This window comes from Salmo salar, chromosome 09 (assembly GCF_965601325.2).
Source record: "Salmo salar chromosome 09, fSalSal1, whole genome shotgun sequence".
NCBI lineage: Eukaryota > Metazoa > Chordata > Actinopteri > Salmoniformes > Salmonidae > Salmo > Salmo salar.
The window spans coordinates 72,679,637-72,698,605 of NC_138299.1; the positions used below are offsets into that span (position 1 = coordinate 72,679,637).

Consider the following 18,969-nt stretch of genomic DNA (forward strand, 5'->3'; position numbering starts at 1 on the left):
TTAACTGCAAATCTATGTGCCCCGTTTGAACGGACCTCTATGTGTCCACTTAGTTTTTTTCGAAGAGCTGTCTCTCCGAGGGTTAGTCTTAGTTTATCTGGACTGAGATTCGGGATGAAGAGTTGGTGAATCAGTAGGAGGACCCAAGTCCTCGTGCTCTTCCTCAATCATATCTACACCTCTGTTTCTGAGTGTTTCTGTTTCCATACAGCACAAACACACATCCTTGCGTCTTGACTGACCCACGTTTAATAGGAAGGCTGCCTGTTTCTATCACAGGGATGTCACCAGAAGTTAAAAAGTGAGAAGCTATTGTTAAATCTATGTGATGTAAGAAACCTTCCAATCCACACAGAGATTAAGAAAGAAAGGAAGAAGGATGAAGGAGGGGGAAGAAAGGATGAAGGAGGGGGAAGAAAGGAAGAAGCGGAGGAAATATATTAATTTTATTTTTCAGTGTGAACAAAAGGTCCAGTTAATGAACAGATTATAATTGCCCTCGTTTCCCCTACCCAATTAGGGACTTAAACGAGGTTCTCAGAGCGCAGCCAATCAGGGACCAGTGCTGTGTTTTAACGTCGGCAGGTAGCGAAAGCAGAAATTACAGCCGTCCACTTTGCTCTCTCTGGAGAGCGGCTTTTTCATTAAGCTCTAAGACTCAGCAGCGCTCGGCACCGCTTAAAGTGACCTCGGGAAACTTTGTGATCTTACAAACTTCTTCAGAGTTTATTACTTTTACATGGAGATTTAGGGACTGGCTGCTGTGGAAAATGATAGAAGATTTGAGGAGACGTTTGAGCCACATTTAGCCACATTTGACATATGAGCCTATTTTAATTTTGGTCATTTAGCAGATGCTCTTATCTAGAGTGACTTACAGTCAGTGTATTCAACTAAGGTAGATTAAACAGTCACATAGCTTTTGCTAACTCCATTGTCAAGCCTAACATGTTTTATAAGACAATTCCATTAGGAGTTGGCAATAGTTAGAGAGCATATACGTATATGCTTGACATATATAAAAACATATAAAAACCATAAAGAGATCTGTTAATGGACATTGGCACAAGGACTGTATGACCTAAAAGGACTGAATAGATCTTGAGTGAAAACGACATCAGTGAGACGACTCATGTTGAAATTCTACTCATCATGTTACCATTTGAGCACACCAGAGTCACATTGGCCAAAGAGAAATCCCCAAATCATCTGCTACCGTCTTCAACATCCTTTCAAGATGTACAAGATGACAAGACAGTTTTGAGCCAGGTCATGTTTGAAGGACCAAGTGTTGTGTGTCTGAATTCCAGGCCCGTGTGTGTGTGATAATGTACGCCAGAAGTTGAGTGGTACACTATATATATAAAAGTATGTGGACACCCCTTCAATTGAGTGGATTCGGCTATTTCAGCCACACCCGTTGCTGACAGGTGTATAAAATCGAGTACACCGCCATGCAATCTCCATAGACAAACATTGGCAGTAGAATCGCCTTACTGAAGAGCTCAGTGACTTTCAAGGTCATCATAGGATGCCACCTTTCCCAACAAGTCCGTTCGTCAAATTTCTGCCCTGCTAGAGCTGCCCAGTTCAATTGTAAGTGCTGTTGTGAAGCGGAAATGTCTAGGAGCAACAACTGCACAACCGCAAAGTGGTAGGCCACACCAGTTCACAGAGCAGGACCGCCAAGCGCTGACGCGCGTAGTGCGTAAACATTGTCTGTCCTCGGTTGCAACACTCACCGAGTTCCAAACTACCTCTGGAAGCAACGTCAACACAAGAACTGTTTGTCGGGAGCTTCATGAAATGGGTTTCCATGACCGAGCAGCCACAAGCGTCGGCTGGTGTGGTGTAAAACTCACCGCCATTGGACTCTGGATCAGTGGAAATGCGTTCTCTGGAGTGATGAATCACGCTTCACCAATTGGCAGTCTGACGGACAAATCTGGGTTTGGCGGATGCCAGGAGAACGCTACCTACTCCAATGCATAGTGCCAACTGTAAAGTTTGGTGGAGGAGGGATAATGGTCTGGGGCAGTTTTTCATGGTTTTTCATGGTTCGGGCTAGGCCCCTTAGTTCCAGTGAAGTAAAATCTTAACGCTACAGCATACAATGACTTCTAGACATATCTGTGCTTCCAACGTTGTGGCAAAAGTTTGGGGAAGGCCCTTTCCTGTTTCAGTATGACAATGCCCCAGTGCACAAAGCGAGGTCCATACAGAAATGGTCTGTCGAGGTCGGTGTGAAAGGCCTGCACAGAGGCCTGGCCACAACCCCGTTGAGCACCTTTGGGATGAATTGGAACGCCGACTGCGAGCCAGGCCTTATCTCCCAACATCAGTGCCCGACCTCACTAATGCTCTTGTGGCTGAATGGAAGCAAGTCCCCACAGCAATGTTCCAACATCTAGTGGAAAGCCTTCCTAGAAGAGTGGAGGCTGTTATTGCAGCAAAGGGGATACCAACTCCATATTAATGCCCAGGATTTTGGAACGAGATGTTCGAAGAGCAGTTGTCTACATACTTTTGGCCATGTAGTGTATGTAACTGGCTCAGTCAGTAGAGTACAGAACGGTGAGGGGGGGGGGGGGGGGTGTGTGTGTGTGTGTGTGTGTGTGTGTGTGTGTGTGTGTGTGTGTGTGTGTGTGTGTGTGTGTGTGTGTGTGTGTGTGTTTGTGGGTGTGTGTTTTAACTGGCAGTTCTCTTCTAGATCTCACTTCTCAAACTGTTTTGAGCTGTTTTGAGCTGAATTTCCCACTGACTTCTTAGTCAATAAGGTTCTAAGTTAAATCGGACCCATGTTTTTCAGGAGCGATCTAAACATCTGACTGGTACGGATAAAGGAGACGTGTGGCTCTCATTTGGTTGGAACAGTACAAGCAGCATTGTGGGTTCAATACCTGTCTGTATTATAATTATATTGTATTATGTAACCCACTAAATACATGTTAACTGCAAGACTTGGATAAAAGCGTCCCCTAAAAGACCATATTTTATTCATTAACACCAGGAAATGTCTTGGTGTTTTTGCCCTGTTTTCACTTTCAGTCGCTAAATGTGTTCAGCCATTTGGTGTTCACTCTACTCTCTGGTCACAGAATGGAGGGGTGATGCACTGATGCTCACATCCACTGGTCCCAGTATCTATATTCTACTGGTGTTAGTTGTCTACTGGTGCAGCAACAGAAAGACAGACTGACAGACAGCTGACTCTGGAGTGTGCAGACTGGGGAGAGCGAAGAGAGACTGGTGGTCTTTCAAAGGCTGTGTTCAATTAACCATGAGAGAGATGGACGGAAAGGAAGGAGAGAGAGAGAGGGAAAGAATGAAGGAAGAGAGTGGGTGGGCAAGAAGAGGAAATTGAGAAGAAGAGAGGGAGAATGAAGGTTAGAGAGAGAGAGAGAGAGAGAGAGAGAGGGGGGAATTAAGAGACTGGTGTCCTTTGAAGCCGGGGCCGAGGCGGGGGTGGAGAGGGGTGGAGGGATGTCCCAAGTGAGGCATGATTTTCTGCTCGGACAGGCGTGGGTTCCATGCATCGTCCCGGCAGCCAAGTCACCAGCGGGGGAGTTTTTTTGCATGTCACTAAATGACCTTCATTCCGATTTTGCCAGGTACACTCAGAATTTAACAGAGTCGGGTAGACAACACACACACACACACACACACACACACACACACACACACACACACACACACACACACACACACACACACACACACTGCGTTCCAGTCTGGCGGGATTTGCTAAAAGCTTCCACTTGCCTTGCTACGTAGAAACAGCTCCAATGTGAGACTCTTCACACACCATAGTTCAATCAGCCACAACTTTCTACTTTCTCTCCATCCGCAGCAAAGAGCCATTGATTAAAACCTTAATGTGGACAAAGTGATGAAAAACTCAAGTTCACCTCAAAGTCCCCTTCGTTAAAGCCTGACAAGGGACAATCTCTTTATGGTAATGATTTAAAAAACCACCCTACTATTTTGTAAAAGGACTGCTCAAGTGAAGATTATCTTTGTTCTCTCCTCTCCTTCTCTCTCCCTCTCCCTCTCCCTCTCTCTCTCTCTCTCTCTCTCTCTCTCTCACACTGTCTCTCCCTCTTCCTCCTCCCCCCCTCTCCTCTCAGGCTGTTTGTCATCTAAGGGGGAGGACAGGCTGTTCAGGAATTTATTCAGGCGATACAACCAGTTCATCAGACCAGTGGAGAATGTCTCTGACCCTGTCACCGTGGAGTTTGAGGTCTCCATATCCCAACTGGTCAAAGTGGTGAGACTCATTACTCATTACTGCATCATTACTGGAGAAAATAAGGATATCACTTTGCCTGTTTATTTGACCTAATTACTTACAGGCTATGACTTCATGTACATATTTTTTCTATTTCTTGTCAGGATGAAGTCAATCAGATTATGGAGACCAATTTATGGCTGAGACATGTAAGTCAAGTTATCTGATCTAGGAAGTTTAGTCTATACCCCTTAGTACCCCAGTTAAAGCACTGTTAAATGTTTTGTTGCAGGTCTGGAATGACTACAAACTGAAATGGGTTCCCATCGAGTATGACGGACTTGAGTTCATTCGTGTGCCCTCCAATAAGATATGGAGGCCGGACATCGTCCTCTACAACAAGTGAGCTCAATCTCTTAACTCTGTACATTATTTTGCAGGGGCACAACCTTCACTGGGGATGGGTGGGGGACGGGCGGGGGGGCATTGTTGCATTTCCCCCCCCCCCAGTTTTATAATTGGAATGTGATACAAAACGAGGCAACGGTGTGCTTTGGGACGATGCGGACGCCTCCAAGTGGTCGGGTAGGCTGTTTGGAGTGTTTATTTAACTGGATTAAAATAAATATTAATAATATTAATTATGCCCCCCCCACTTCTAAAATCAAAGTTGAGCCCATGTTATTATGTTCTCTTGTTGCTTTTTAGCCATCAGTGCTAAATGCTACGCTAACCATCACCCATTGTCTCCTCTCCAGTTCTGGGGGTGTTTTTTTTATCCATCACTGCTACATGCTATGCTAACCATCACCCATTTTCTCCTCTTCAGTGTTTTTTTTGCCATCAGTGATAAATGCCACGCTATCATATCTCCCCTCTCTTCAGTGCTGTGGGAGATTTCCTGGTTGAGGACAAGACCAAAGCTCTGCTGAAGTTTGACGGCACCATCACCTGGATCCCCCCCGCCATCTTTAAATCCTCCTGCCCCATGGACATCACTTACTTCCCCTTCGACTACCAGAACTGCTCCATGAAGTTTGGCTCCTGGACCTACGACAAGGCCAAGATTGACCTAGTGCTCATAGGGTCAAAGGTCAGTAATCCCACTGGATAGTTAGTTTACTAACTCGTTTGCTAGCTAGTTAGCCACATTAAATTAATGGGTTATATTTGTTGGCTAATTAAATGTGGCTTTATGGTTTTCTTAGTCAATTTCAACCGTAATTACTTCCTGGTCTTTTTTATGACGTAATCTCAGTCGAAGCCCTCTTTATCTCCTTCTAGGATACAACTCCCCTGGCTCTGCTTTATGGTTGACATACTATTATCTCCCCATAGGTGAACCTCAAGGACTTCTGGGAGAGTGGCGAGTGGGAGATCATCGACGCGCCGGGCTACAAACACGACATCAAGTACAACTGCTGTGAGGAGATCTACCCAGACATCACCTACTCTTTCTACATCAGACGCTTGCCTCTCTTCTACACCATCAACCTCATCATCCCTTGTCTCCTCATCTCCTTCCTCACCGTCCTCGTCTTCTACCTCCCCTCTGACTGTGGAGAGAAGGTGACCCTCTGTATCTCTGTCCTCCTGTCCCTCACTGTGTTCCTCCTGGTCATCACTGAGACCATCCCGTCTACGTCTCTGGTCATCCCTCTCATCGGGGAGTACCTCCTCTTCACCATGATCTTCGTCACCCTCTCCATCGTCATCACCGTGTTTGTGCTGAACGTCCACTACCGTACGCCTATGACCCACACCATGCCGGCGTGGGTCCGGTCTGTGTTCCTGGGGTTGCTGCCCAAGGTGCTGCTCATGAGGAGGCCTGTAGACCAGGGCTGCCCCTCCTTGGGGAGTGGGAGAGGAGATGGAACAGGAGGTGGGAGTATTGGAGATGGGGGTGTAGGAGGAGGAGCGAGTGGAACGGGGAAGAAGAGGAAGAACAGCATTGGGGGAGGAATAGGGGGCGGGTGTGTGCAGGTGGACGGGGGTGCGGTCACCGCCGAAACAGGACAGGCGGGGGCAATGAACTGTGTGGAGTACGGCGAAGTGCAGAACAAGCCGAATTTCCCCTGTAAGGGGAAAGAGGTGCCCATCCCCACCGTACCCCCGGTGGTGCCCCCTCCTGCCCCCTCTGATCCGGACCTATCCAAACTGCCCCGAGCGCTCAGCAGCCCGCCCAATGTCAACGCAGTGGTGGCCTTCTCCGTGGTGTCACCAGAGATCAAACAGGCCATCGAGAGTGTCAAGTACATCGCTGAGAACATGAGAACACGCAACAAGGCCAAAGAGGTAGGACTCTTTGGGTTATTACATTGTTTTACAGAGTGAAATTCTCTTCCTTGTGGTTATTACATCGTTATTACAGAGTTATCTGTGCTTGAGTTATTGGATATTACATTGTTATTACAGAGTTACCTGTTCTTTAAATTTTGTCAATTTTTATTTAACCTTTATTTAACTAGGCAAGACAATTAAGAACAAATTCTTATTTACAGTGACGGCCTACCAAGAGGCAAAAGGCCTCTTGCGGGGAAGGGGGCTGTGATTAAAAATGTAAAAATAGGGCAAAACACACATTACAACAAGAGAGACACCACAACACTACATAAAGAGAGTCCTAAGACAACAACACAGCATGGCAGCAACACATGACAACATAGCATGGCAGCAACACAACATGAAAACAACATGGTAGCAGCACAACATGGCAGCAGCACAACATGGCAGCAGCACAACATGGCAGCAGCACAAACATGGTACGAACAGGTAGAGACAACGATATGTCACTCGAAGCAGCCACAAGTGTCAGTAAGAGTGTCCATGATTGAGTCTTTGAATGTAGAGATGGAGATAAAACTGTCCAGTTCGACCGTATTTTGCAGCTCTTTCCAGTCACTAGCTGCAGCAAACTGAAAAGAGGAACGACCCAGGGATGTGTGTGCTTTGGCGACCTTTAACAGGATTCTTCTTACCGAACCATATGGAGGTGTTCTGAACAAGGTTAAGGGCAGAGAAAGCTTGTTGGACACTAAGAAAGATTTGTTGTAGAGCATTTAACACAACATCCAGGGAGGGGTCAGCTGAGTATAAGACTGTATCATCTGCATATAAATGGATGAGAGAGCCTTCTATTGCCTGAGCTATGTTGTTGATGTAATTTGAGAAGAGTGTGGGACCTAGGATCGAGCTTGGGGTGCTCCCTTGGTGACAGGCAGTGGCTGAGACAGCAGGTGTTCTGACTTTACACACTGCACTCTTTGAGAGAGGTAGTTAGCAAACCAGGCCAAAGACCTGTCAGAGACACCAATAGTCTTTAGCCACCCACAAGAATGGAATGGTCTACTGTATCAAACGCTTTGGCAAAGTCTATCAAAACAGCAGCACACCATTGCTTAGAATCAAGGGCAGCGGTGACATCATTAAGGACCTTTAAGGTTGCAGTGACACATCCACAACCTGAGCAGAAACTAGATTGCATACCAGAGAGAATACTATAGACACCAAGAAAGCCAGTCAAGTTTTTCCAACACTTTTGATAAACAGGGCAAGATAGAAATTGGCCTATAACAGTTATGATCAGCTTGATGCACCATGGCTCCCTTACAAGCACTGGGAACCTCCCCAGAGAGGAGAGGCAGAGTTAAAAAGGCGAGAGATAGGGGCTGCAACCTTAAAGAAAAAAGGAAATAAACCATCTGACCCAGATGTTTTTTTGGGGTCAAGTTTAAGGAGCTCCTTTAGGGCCTCAGACTCAGTGACCACCTGTAGGGAGACGCTGTGTAGCGGGCAGGGGGGAAAGAGGGAGGAGCATCAGGGCTTGTTGCATTAGAAGGGCTGGGAGATGAGGAAGTGTTGGACGGGCAAGGAGGCATGGCTGAGCCAAATTAGAAATCCTGACTTAATGAAGTGGTAATTAAAGAACTCAGCCATACGCTCCTTGTCAATAACAACCACATCATCAACATTAAGGGACATGGACAGCTGTGAGGAGGAGGGTTTATTCTCCAGGTCTTTCACCGTTTTCCAGAATTTATTGAGGTTAGACCCACAGAAAGAGAACTGCTTCTTAAAGTAACTAACTTTGCCTTTCCAGATAGCCTGAGTGCACTTATTTCTCATTTCCCTGAACGATAGCCAGTAAACCTGAATATTTGTGTGCCCGAGCCATTCACCTAATGGTGTCCTTGAGGTCGAGTAACTCTGCCAGATCACGGTCGAACAGAAAGGTCATTACAGAAAACAACAGACTGATACCAATCAGGATTTTTTTGTGAGGATAACGTCAAGGAGAGTAGCCTTTTATGGGTGTTTGGAGTTTCACCTTGTGGGATTATTAATAATCAGAGAGAGATTTAGGGAGTCCCATTGTTTTTAGACTTGGTTAGGTGGTTTAAGCATTTCCCAGTTTAGGTCACCTAGCATGACAAATTCAGACTTAGTGTAAGGGGCCAGGAGAGAGCTTAGGGCAGGTAGGGTACAGGCCGGTGCTGATGGTGGACGATAACACCCAGAAACAGTCAACAAAGAGTTATTTAAAAGCTGAATGCTTAAAGCCAGGAAATCTAATAGACTTGGTGGAGACAACCGAGCACTGAAGGTGTTCCTTGGTAAAGATTGCTACTCCACCACCTTTGGAAGATCTGTCTTGCCAAAAACGTTTATAACCAGAAAGGTTAACGTCAGTGTTCTGAACACTCTATGGCAGGGGTACCTGTACCAGACAGGGGGAGACAAGCCAGAGCAGACAGGAGCAGATTGCCAGGTTGGATCCAAGGAGCAGTGCAGCAGACAATGGTAGAAGCTTTTGTTGGGAAGCTGAGTAGGAGAGGTGGTGTTCAACCTTAGCAGACAGGTGCATGGTGAAGCAGATAAAAATGTCCAAAGTGAAAAGCTGAACAAAAAACGTTGGGCGAAAACAAAACCAGGTGCCGGTAAAAACGCTAAATTCCAAAGCCAGATCAAACAGCAATTAAAGTTATTGGTTATTACCTCATTATTAGAGAGTTAAGTGCTCTTTCTTGTGGCTATTACATTGTTTTTAGAGTTTATCTGTTCTTCAGCTATTGGTTATTACATAGTTATTACAGAGTTATCTGTTCTTCAGTTATTGGTTATTATTAAGTTATTACAGAGTTACCTGTTCTTCAGTTATTGGTTATTACAAAGTTATTACAGCGTTACCTGTTCTTCAGTTATTGGTTATTACATAGTTATTACAGAGTTACCTGTTCTTCAGTTATTGGTTATTATATAGTTATTACAGCGTTACCTGGTCTTCATTTATTGGTTATTACATAGTTATTACAGCGTTACCTGTGCTTCAGTTACTGGTTATTACATAGTTATTACAGCGTTACCTGTTCTTCAGTTATTGGTTATTACCAAGTTATTACACAGTAACTACAGAGAAATGCTCTGCAGTGTAATTCTCGGTGAGCTGAGATTTTGGATTACATTCCTAATAGTCATTCACCCTCTTGCAGCTTGCCCAGTGGAAGTGGTATATATAATACAAGCAGTTATTGGACTTCAGCTAAATGGAATTACCAAATGTGCTGGGTCATGCATTCTTGAAATTCCACAGCCATGCACACTGCCATCCACACACACCACACACACACACACACACACACACACACACACACACACACACACACACACACACACACACACACACACCACACACACACACACACACACACACACACACACACACTAGGCTTGGGCCGTATCCAGATTGTCATACCTTCATACTGACCTTGTGCCATACCGGCATATTCGGTAATAACGCCACTGAACACAAGGGGCACTGTTTCCAAACCTCACTCTGTAATCTGAAGGTTAGCAGTGCTAACAAGTACATGTAAAATCCCATAGAGAATGCTAACTAAGTGCTAACAAGCGCATTGCTAACTTTTTCTACATTTTCTGACCTAAAATATACAAGCATACAAGTAACTCAAAAATGCTACTCATAGTTTTCTGCATGCACAAAACAAACATTAGCCAGCAAGGCTCTTCAGGAGGGGATTCTCTGCTGTTACCAAACGAATGCCTGATTTTGGAAGAAGCTAACCACTTAGCTAGATAGCTAACTAGCTACTAAATTAGCAAACCAAATGCACAACTGCAGAGCATTTAACACATTTTAGACAGTTAACTTAATAGCTATAAGATATCTAGGTGACAAACATTTAGTTGTGAATTCCATACTGTAATTAAATCCTCTGGCGCATGCTGCACAACAGTGAGTGACTCACAGGTGAGTGCAATGAATCGCTGATGAGCGTGACGAGGGAAGCAGGTGTGCGTAGTGCTGGGCAGCCTGGCGCCCTCGAGCGCCACAGAGGGAGAGTGGGAGCGGGCGTGACACAAACAGACCCAGCTGAGGCAGTGTATTCTCTGATAGAGAGCATACCTCCATGGGGTATTATTTCTGGTTTCAACCTGGTTTAATCTAAACTGTTAAACCATTTTACATGGAGTGTAAAGTTGTTTGTGAGAAAGCTTTAGTACTCTTCTGTCAATTTCACTTTAAGGGGTTTATTGGCATGTGTCATGACTTCCGCCGGAGTTGGTCCCTCTCCTTGTTCAAGCGGCGTTCGGCGGTCGACATCACCGGCCTTCTAGCCATCACCGATCCACTTTTCATTTTCCATTTGTTTTGTCTTTGTTTTTTACACACCTGGTATCAATTCCCCCATTACATGTTCATTATTTAACCCTCTGGTTTCCCCCATGTTTGTATGCGTGTTTGTTTTATTGTAAGGCTGTATCTGACGGCTGGTATATTGTTACCGGGTTTTGTTATTACACCCGTTTATTTCGTGGTACCGGTATTTTCCAGCACCATAGTATTGTGTTTTATACTGGTGTTTCCTTGAATTAAATACCTTGTCCACGCATCTCAGCTCTCCTGCGCCTGACTCCTTTCACCAGTTACCCACAGCCTTGACAGAAACACGCACCACAAGGAATGGAGTCAGCAGGAGCAGGTGCCCCAGCAGTAGGGGTTGAGGAGCGAGTCCAGCAGCACACTGCCATGCTGCAGCAACTCAGCAGCGCCATGGATCGCGTGCTACAAACCATGGAGCGCTGGGAGAGAAGAGGAGTCCCTCCAGTGTCTCCACCAGCTCCACCAGCACCACCAGTCTCACCATCACTCACCCCTCCTTCACCCGGGCCCAGTGGGATACGGCTCCCCCTCCCGAAGGAGTATGATGGAACGGCGGCGGGTTGTCGGGGGTTCTTGCTCCAGCTAGAGCTCTACCTGGCAACCGTCCACCCGGCTCCTTCGGGCCGAGAGAGCATTGCCGCCCTCGTCTCCTGCCTCTCAGGGAAAGGCCTGGAGTGGGCCAACGCCGTATGGGGGGAATAATAAGTTGTGTTGGACCACTGAGGATTTCACCCGTCGCTTCCGTGCAGACTTTGACCATCCGCCTGAGGGTAGAGCGGCGGGTGAATGTCTCGTCCACCTGAGGCAGGGGACGAGGAGCGCACAGGAGTTCGCGTTGGAATTCCGGACCCTGGCCGCCGGCGCGGGATGGAACGACAGGGCCCTGATCGATCACTACCAGTGCAGTCTGCGCGAGGACCTCCGTCGGGACTTGGCCTGCAGGAACACCACTCTCACATTCGACCAGCTGGTGGACCTGTCCACCCGGCTGGATAACCTGCTGGCTACCCGCGGACGTCCAGATCTGGGTCTGTCGGTTCCATCCCCCAGCACCACCGCTCCGGCGCCCATGGAGCTGGGAGGTGCTGCACTTAGGGCGACCGGAGGAGGGGCCGTTCCATGCACCATCTATGGCCGCAGAGGGCACACTGCCGGTTGGTGCTGGGGAGGTTCCTCTGGGAGTCGAGGCAGCAGGCAGGGCACTCTCGTGTCACCCCAGGTGAGTCGGCACCAGGCTCACCCAGAACCCCCTGTTGCTCACATGTTTTTGTTTATTAGTTTTCCTGAGTTTTCCTCGCATTCTCAGCATAAGGCGCTCGTAGATTCAGGCGCAGCTGGGGATTTTATTGACAGATCATTTGCCCATAGTTTAGGGATCCCAATTGTTCCTGTGGATATGCCCTTCCCTGTGCACGCCCTAGATAGTCGACCATTAGGGTCAGGGCTAATTAGGGAGGCCACCGCTCCACTGGGCATGGTTACGCAGGAGGGTCCTGTGTTTCCCGTGGTGCTGGGCCTACCCTGGTTGGCCTGTCATGACCCCACTATTTCGTGGCAACAGAGGGTTCTCACAGGGTGGTCACAAAAGTGTTCAGGGAGGTGTTTAGGGGTTTCCGTCGGTGCTACTACGGTGGAAAGTCCAGACCAGGTCTCCACTGTGCGCATCCCCTCTGAATATGCCGATTTGGCTCTCGCCTTCTGTAAAAAGAAGGCGACTCAATTACCACCCCATCGACGGGGGGATTGTGCGATAGATCTCCTGGTAGACGCAGCACTTCCCAGGAGTCACGTGCATCCCCTGTCGCAAGTGGAGACGACGGCTATGGAAACATATGTCTCCGAATTTCTGGGGCAGGGGTACATTCGGCCCTCCACTTCACCTGCCTCCTCGAGTTTCTTTTTTGTGAAGAATAAGGATGGAGGTCTGCTCCTGTGTATGACTATCGAGGCATCAACCAAATCACTGTGAGGTACAGTTACCCGCTGCCTCTCATAGCCAGTGCGATCGAGTCAATGCACGGGGCGTGCTTCTTCACAAAATTGGATCTCAGGAGCGCTTACAACCTGGTGCGTATCCGGGGGGGGGAGGAGTGGAAGACGGCATTTAGTACCACCTCAGGGCACTCTGAGTACCTCGTCATGCCGTACGGGTTGATGAATGCTCCATCAGTCTTCCAGGCCTTTGTAGAAGAGATTATCCGGGACCTGCACGGGCAGGGTGTAGCGGTGTATATCGACGACATTCTGATATACTCCGCTACACGCGCCGAGCATGTGTCCCTGGTGCGCAGGGTGCTTGGTCGACTGTTGGAGCATGACCTGTACGTCAAGGCTGAGAAATGCCTGTTTTCCCAACAGTCCGTCTCCTTCCTTGGGTACCGCATTTCCACTTCAGGGGTGGAGATGGAGAGTGACCGCATTACAGCTATGCATAATTGGCCGACTCCCACCACAGTAAAGGAAGTGCAGCGGTTTCTAGGGTTTGCCAGCTACTACCGGAGGTTTATCCGGGGCTTTGGTCAGGTAGCGGCTCCCATTACCTCACTGCTGAAGGGGGGACTGTTGTGTTTGCAGTGGTCAGCTGAGGCGGACAGGGCTTTTGGTCAGCTGAGGGCTCTGTTTACCTCGGCTCCCGTGCTGGCTCATCCGGATCCCTCTTTGGCGTTCATAGTGGAGGTGGACGCGTCCGAGGCTGGGATAGGAGCCATGCTCTCTCAGCGCTCGGGTACGCCACCAAAACTCCGCCCCGTGCCTACTTTTCGAAGAAGCTCTGCCCAGCGGAGCAAAACTATGACGTGGGTGACCGGGAGTTGTTGGCTGTCGTCAAGGCATTGAAGGCGTGGAGACATTGGCTTGAGGGGGCTAAACACCCTTTTCTCATATGGACGGACCACCGCAATCTGGAGTACATTCAGGCGGCGAGGAGACTGGACCCTTGCCAGGCAAGGTGGGCCATGTTCTTTACCCGTTTTGTTTTCACCCTGTCCTACAGACCAGTTTCCCATAACGCGAAGGCAGACGCACTGTCCCGGATGTATGACACAGAGGAGCGGTCCATGGATCCCACTCCCATACTCCCGGCCTCTTGCCTGGTGGCACCGGTAGTGTGGGAGCTGGACGCGGACATCGAGCAGGCGTTATGTACAGAGCCCACTCCACCAAGTGTCCAGCTGGGCGTCTGTACGTTCAGTTTGCTGTCCGCGACCGTTTGGTCTATTGGGCCCACACGTCACCCCCCTCCGGTCATCCGGGCATCGGTTGGACAGTGCGCTGTCTTAGTGGGAAGTACTGGTGGTCCACCTTGGCTAAGGATGTGAGGGTTTATGTTTCCTCCTGCTCAGTGTGTGCCCAGTGCAAGGCCCCTAGGCACCTGCCCAGAGGGAAGTTACAACCCTTACCCGTTCCACAACGGCCGTGGTCGCACCTGTTGGTGGACTTCCTGATGGATCTGCCTCCCTCACAGTGTAACACCACAATCCTGGTCGTTGTGGATCAGTTTTCTAAGTCCTGCCATCTCCTCCCTTTGCCCGGTCTCCCTACAGCCCTACAGACTGCGGAGACCCTGTTTACACACGTCTTCCGGCACTACGGTGTGCCCAAGGACATAGTATCTGATCGAGGTCCTCAGTTCACGTCAAGGGTCTGGAGGGCGTTCATGGAACGTCTGGGGGTCTCGGTCAGCCTTACCTCAGGTTTTTACCCCGAGAGTAACGGGCAGGTGGAGAGAGTAAACCAGGATGTGGGTAGGTTTCTGCGGTCTTATTGCCAGGACCGGCCGGGGGAGTGGGCGGCGTTCATACCCTGGGCAGAGATGGCCCAGAACTCGCTCCGCCACTCCTCTACCAACCTCTCCCCTTTCCAGTGCATACTGGGGTACCAGCCGGTTCTGGCGCCGTGGCATCAGAGCCAGATTGAGGCTCCTGCGGTGGACGACTGGTTTAGGCACTCGGAAGAGACGTGGGACGCCGCTCATGTGCACCTTCAGCGGGCCATGAGGCATCAGAAAGCCAGCGCAGACCGTCAACGCAGTGAGGCCCCGGTGTTCACACCGGGGGACCGGGTCTGGCCCTCGACCTGAAACCTGCCCCTCCACCTGCCCTGCCGGAAGCTGGGTCTGCGGTTTGTGGGGCCATTCAAAGTCCTGAGGAGACTGAACGAGGTTTGTTACAGTTTACAGCTCCCCCATATTACCGTATTAACTCCTCGTTCCATGTGTCTCTCCTCAGGCCGGTGGTAGCTGGTCCACTCCAGGAGTCTGAGGTGCGGGAGGTTCCTCCGCCCCCTCTGGACATCGAGGGGGCCCCGGCGTATGCAGTCCGATCCATACTGGACTCGAGGCATCGGGCAAGGGGCCTTCAGTACCTCGTGGAGTGGGAGGGGTACGGTCCGGAGGAGAGATGCTGGGTGCCGGTGGAGGACGTATTGGACCCTTCGATCCTGTGGGAGTTCCACCGTCTCCATCCGGATCGCCCTGCGCCTCGCCCTCCGGGTCGTCCCCGAGGCCGGTGTCGGCGCACTGCTGGAGCTGCGCGTCAATGGGGGGGAGGGGGGGTACTGTCATGACTTCCGCCAGAATCGGTCCCTCTCCTTGTTCGAATGGCGTTCGGCGGTCGACGTCACCTGCCTTCTAGCCATCACCGATCCACTTTTCATTTTCCATTTGTTTTGTCTTTGTTTTTTACACACCTGGTTTCAATTCCCCCATGTTTGTGTGCGTGTTTGTTTTATTGTAAGGCTGTATCTGACGGCTGGTATATTGTTACCGGGTTTTGTTATTACGCCCCCGTTTATTTCGTGGTACCGGTATTTTTCCAGCACCATAATATTGTGTTTTATACTGGTGTTTTCTTGAATTAAATACCTTGTCCACGCATCTCAGCTCTCCTGCGCCTGACTCCTTTCACCAGTTACCCACAGCCTTGACAGCATGGGAAACATATGTTTACTTTGCCAAGGCAAGTGAAATATATAATAAACAAAAGTGAAATAAACAATAGAAATGTAACAGTAAACGTTACACTCACAAAAGTTCCAAAAGCATAAAAACATTTCAAATGTCATATTATGTCTATATACACTGTTGTAATGATGTGCAAATATTTAAATTACAAAATGGAAAATAAATAAACACAAATATAGGTTGTATTTACAATGGTGTTTGTTCAACACTGGTTTCCCTTTTCTTGTGGAAAAGAATAGAATAGCCATACACCCAATGGCATTACTTCACCCTATAACCAGTGGACCACAGCAGGTTGCTGGAACACACATACATGTCAAGAAACACACACACCTGGGCTGACCCAATTCCAGTATACGCTATAGGGGCTCAAGGAATACTGGTCTTTTTCTCTCTCTCTGTCTCCCTCGGTCTGTCCCGTTCTCTTGCGGAATGCACATCGTGGTGAGTACACCGTCGACATCTTTTAGCACGGTGGTCCTCGCAGCCTTTTCAGAAAGGTCAATGATGTGTTTTCACAATAAGTCAAAGGCAAAGAGAGAGGAGAGAGAGAGTGCATTTATTAATACCCTTTTGAACCTTCAACCCTTTCCTCAGATCATTTTCCTTCTTTGTCTTACGATATTTCCAATAGACTTCAATGACCTGTGTGCTTCCCTGTCTTCTGATGAGCTCCTTTCCCCCCCTTCTCTCTATTCTCTCTCTCCATTCTCTCTCTCTCTATTCTCTCTCTCTCTCTTTCTCTCTATTCTCTCTCTATATATATATTCTCTCTCTATTCTCTCTCTCTCTCTCTCTATTCTCTCTCTCTATATATATATTCTCTCTATATTCTCTCTCTATTCTCTCTCTATTCGCTCTCTATTCTCTATTCTCTCTCTCTCTCTCTCTATTCTCTCTCTCTATATATATATATATTCTCTCTATATTCTCTCTCTATTCTCTCTCTATTCTCTCTCTCTCTCTCTTTCTCTCTCCAGGTGGAAGATGACTGGAAGTACGTAGCCATGGTGATTGACAGGATCTTCCTGTGGGTGTTTGTGACTGTGTGTATCACTGGAACTCTGGGACTGTTCCTTCAGCCTCTCATCAGCTTCTTCACATGAACCACTCCTCTTTTCTCCTTTATTGTCTTTCTGTCTCCGTTGTCCTCTCATTCTCACCAATCTTACTTTTTTGACATTCTCTCCCTCTCGCTTCCGTTACTTATTGCCTATTCTACTGGCATCTACTGTCTTCCGGTCCCGAAAGCAGGCAAAACTATGAAAAAGACAGCAGTCCAATTTATAAAACAAACCTCATTGTAACCATTGATGTACTGTGAGGCCCTGTTGTTGGGACCACTGCATTGCTATCTCCATTACTACCCATTTATTATGCCAGTAGAGAAGTTGGTTCTCGTTCTAGACATGATGCCAAACGGATCTAGAATCTGTAGCTCTGTGCTGTATGTGGTCAGTGGCTGAGTGAAGGAGTAACTCGAGGATGCCTCTTTCTTACTCGACATGTTATGATACTGTAGTCTACTGATTTGTTGATGATATAAATCTGTAATATCTTCAATCCTGTGCTATGCTTATGGCTAGGAGTATCTCCTTACCAGGAACAACTCTATAGGAAATACTCCTGGCCCAGGTTATACTGTATATACGACATATATATATATATATATATATATATATATATATATATATATATATATATATATATGTTTTTTGTAGTTGTTTTGTTTGGAACACAACCCTGCATCCCTGCCATCCCACAATTACCGTTGTTGAGAATGAGAATGATGTTAAAGTCACACGACCATGTCTGTACAGAAACCATATTCAAAATCAGCATCATAAACCACGACCACATGGTCGTGTGACTTTAACATCATTCTCACAAATATATCATGATAACATGTTTGCATCTCACACTGGGGTTGACACAGCACTCAGTGTAAATGTAGCAACTGTAAAGAGATACTAATGTAAGCTGTAGAGTAGCCCTTTACACTCGTACCAGTACACGGGTTGAAAATGGCAGATTTGGGCAGTGATAAGTGTCTAAATTGGAACGTACTGGCAGTACAGTAACGTGCTCTAAACAATGTCAGAGCTCAGGCTCTGTGCTTCACAGCGCTGAATGGGTTTTGACTGACAGACGTTCTGAACTTCCGCACCTCGTGCGACAAGAGGTTGCCGCCATCCCTCCTGCTATTTGGGAAACTTTAGCAAATGTTTTGTTGTCTGAGTGAGGGAAATGCTGTAAATTAACAGGACTCAAAAGTGTTTTGAAAGATGAGACGTACAAGCTAGCCAAACACCCGAGAGTCCAAATGTGCAATTCACATTTTCATATCATAAAACTCATGTCATATACAGTGTCAATGTTTGTGATCACTATGTTTGATGTACAGTTAAAAGATCACATGCTATCATACCCTGGGTTGTTCTGAATAGAAGGAGCCTATGTTTATCTGTTGTGAAGAACATTTTCCGCGGCACACGCACCTGAATGCACTCACGACTCCGTTCTATGCACACCGAATTATGATCTGTTTCCCTGAATTGCGTTGTGAAAGCCTAACACTGTAATATCATATTTTATACCTTAGCTAGTCATGTTGGCAATAGAACAAGCTTTCAAGTTATGCCCAGCTGACTCAGATAGGGATTTATTGTGGACCATTTTTGGATTGCGTAAACAACAACGGTAATTGTGGGATGGCGAGGATGCAGGGTTGTGTTCCAAACAAAACATCTGCAAGTGTACTTGTTCTAGTTCCTCAACGGCACATCTAGGAAAACAAAAAAACACACCTTATAGTCGAAGACACTTCTTTGAGTGTTCTTTGAGTCCTAAAAGTGCATTGAAATGACTTAGGAACTGTACACACTCTGGAGAGGTATGGACACTTGGAGGCTCCAGTTAGTCCTCTCACTCAAACCCTTGTCATTGTTTTTGTCTTGTTGCACCGACCCCACATTTTCCAGGAATATTTTTATGTTACTGAATGTATCAGATTTCGTTATCAACAAATGCGGGGGCGAAAAGTACAGTAAACGTGAAATGCACATAAAATCAACAGTGTAATGTTTGGATTCAGTCTTG

General features: G+C 47.5%; 1 protein-coding gene across 1 annotated transcript; it reads left to right on the forward strand.

Annotated features, from left to right (window-relative positions):
* The first annotated feature begins 4,392 nt into the window (after nucleotides 1–4,392).
* Nucleotides 4,393–17,511, forward strand: LOC106611788 (neuronal acetylcholine receptor subunit alpha-3). Its single transcript, XM_014212374.3, has 5 exons — nucleotides 4,393–4,437; nucleotides 4,521–4,630; nucleotides 5,114–5,321; nucleotides 5,567–6,523; nucleotides 16,851–17,511. Exons 1-5 carry the CDS (start codon nucleotides 4,411–4,413, stop codon nucleotides 16,974–16,976), a joined length of 1,428 nt encoding a protein of 475 aa, XP_014067849.2. The 5' UTR covers nucleotides 4,393–4,410; the 3' UTR covers nucleotides 16,977–17,511.
* The last annotated feature ends 1,458 nt before the right edge of the window (nucleotides 17,512–18,969 follow it).

Bases quoted from the DNA above. Each gene is read 5' to 3' on its own strand.
- LOC106611788 (XM_014212374.3), top strand. From the start codon at position 4,411: ATGGAGACCAATTTATGGCTGAGACAT. The intron at 4,438-4,520 runs GTAAGTCAAGTT...GTTTTGTTGCAG, and splicing joins CCAATTTATGGCTGAGACAT to GTCTGGAATGACTACAAACT. The intron at 4,631-5,113 runs GTGAGCTCAATC...CCCTCTCTTCAG, and splicing joins GACATCGTCCTCTACAACAA to TGCTGTGGGAGATTTCCTGG.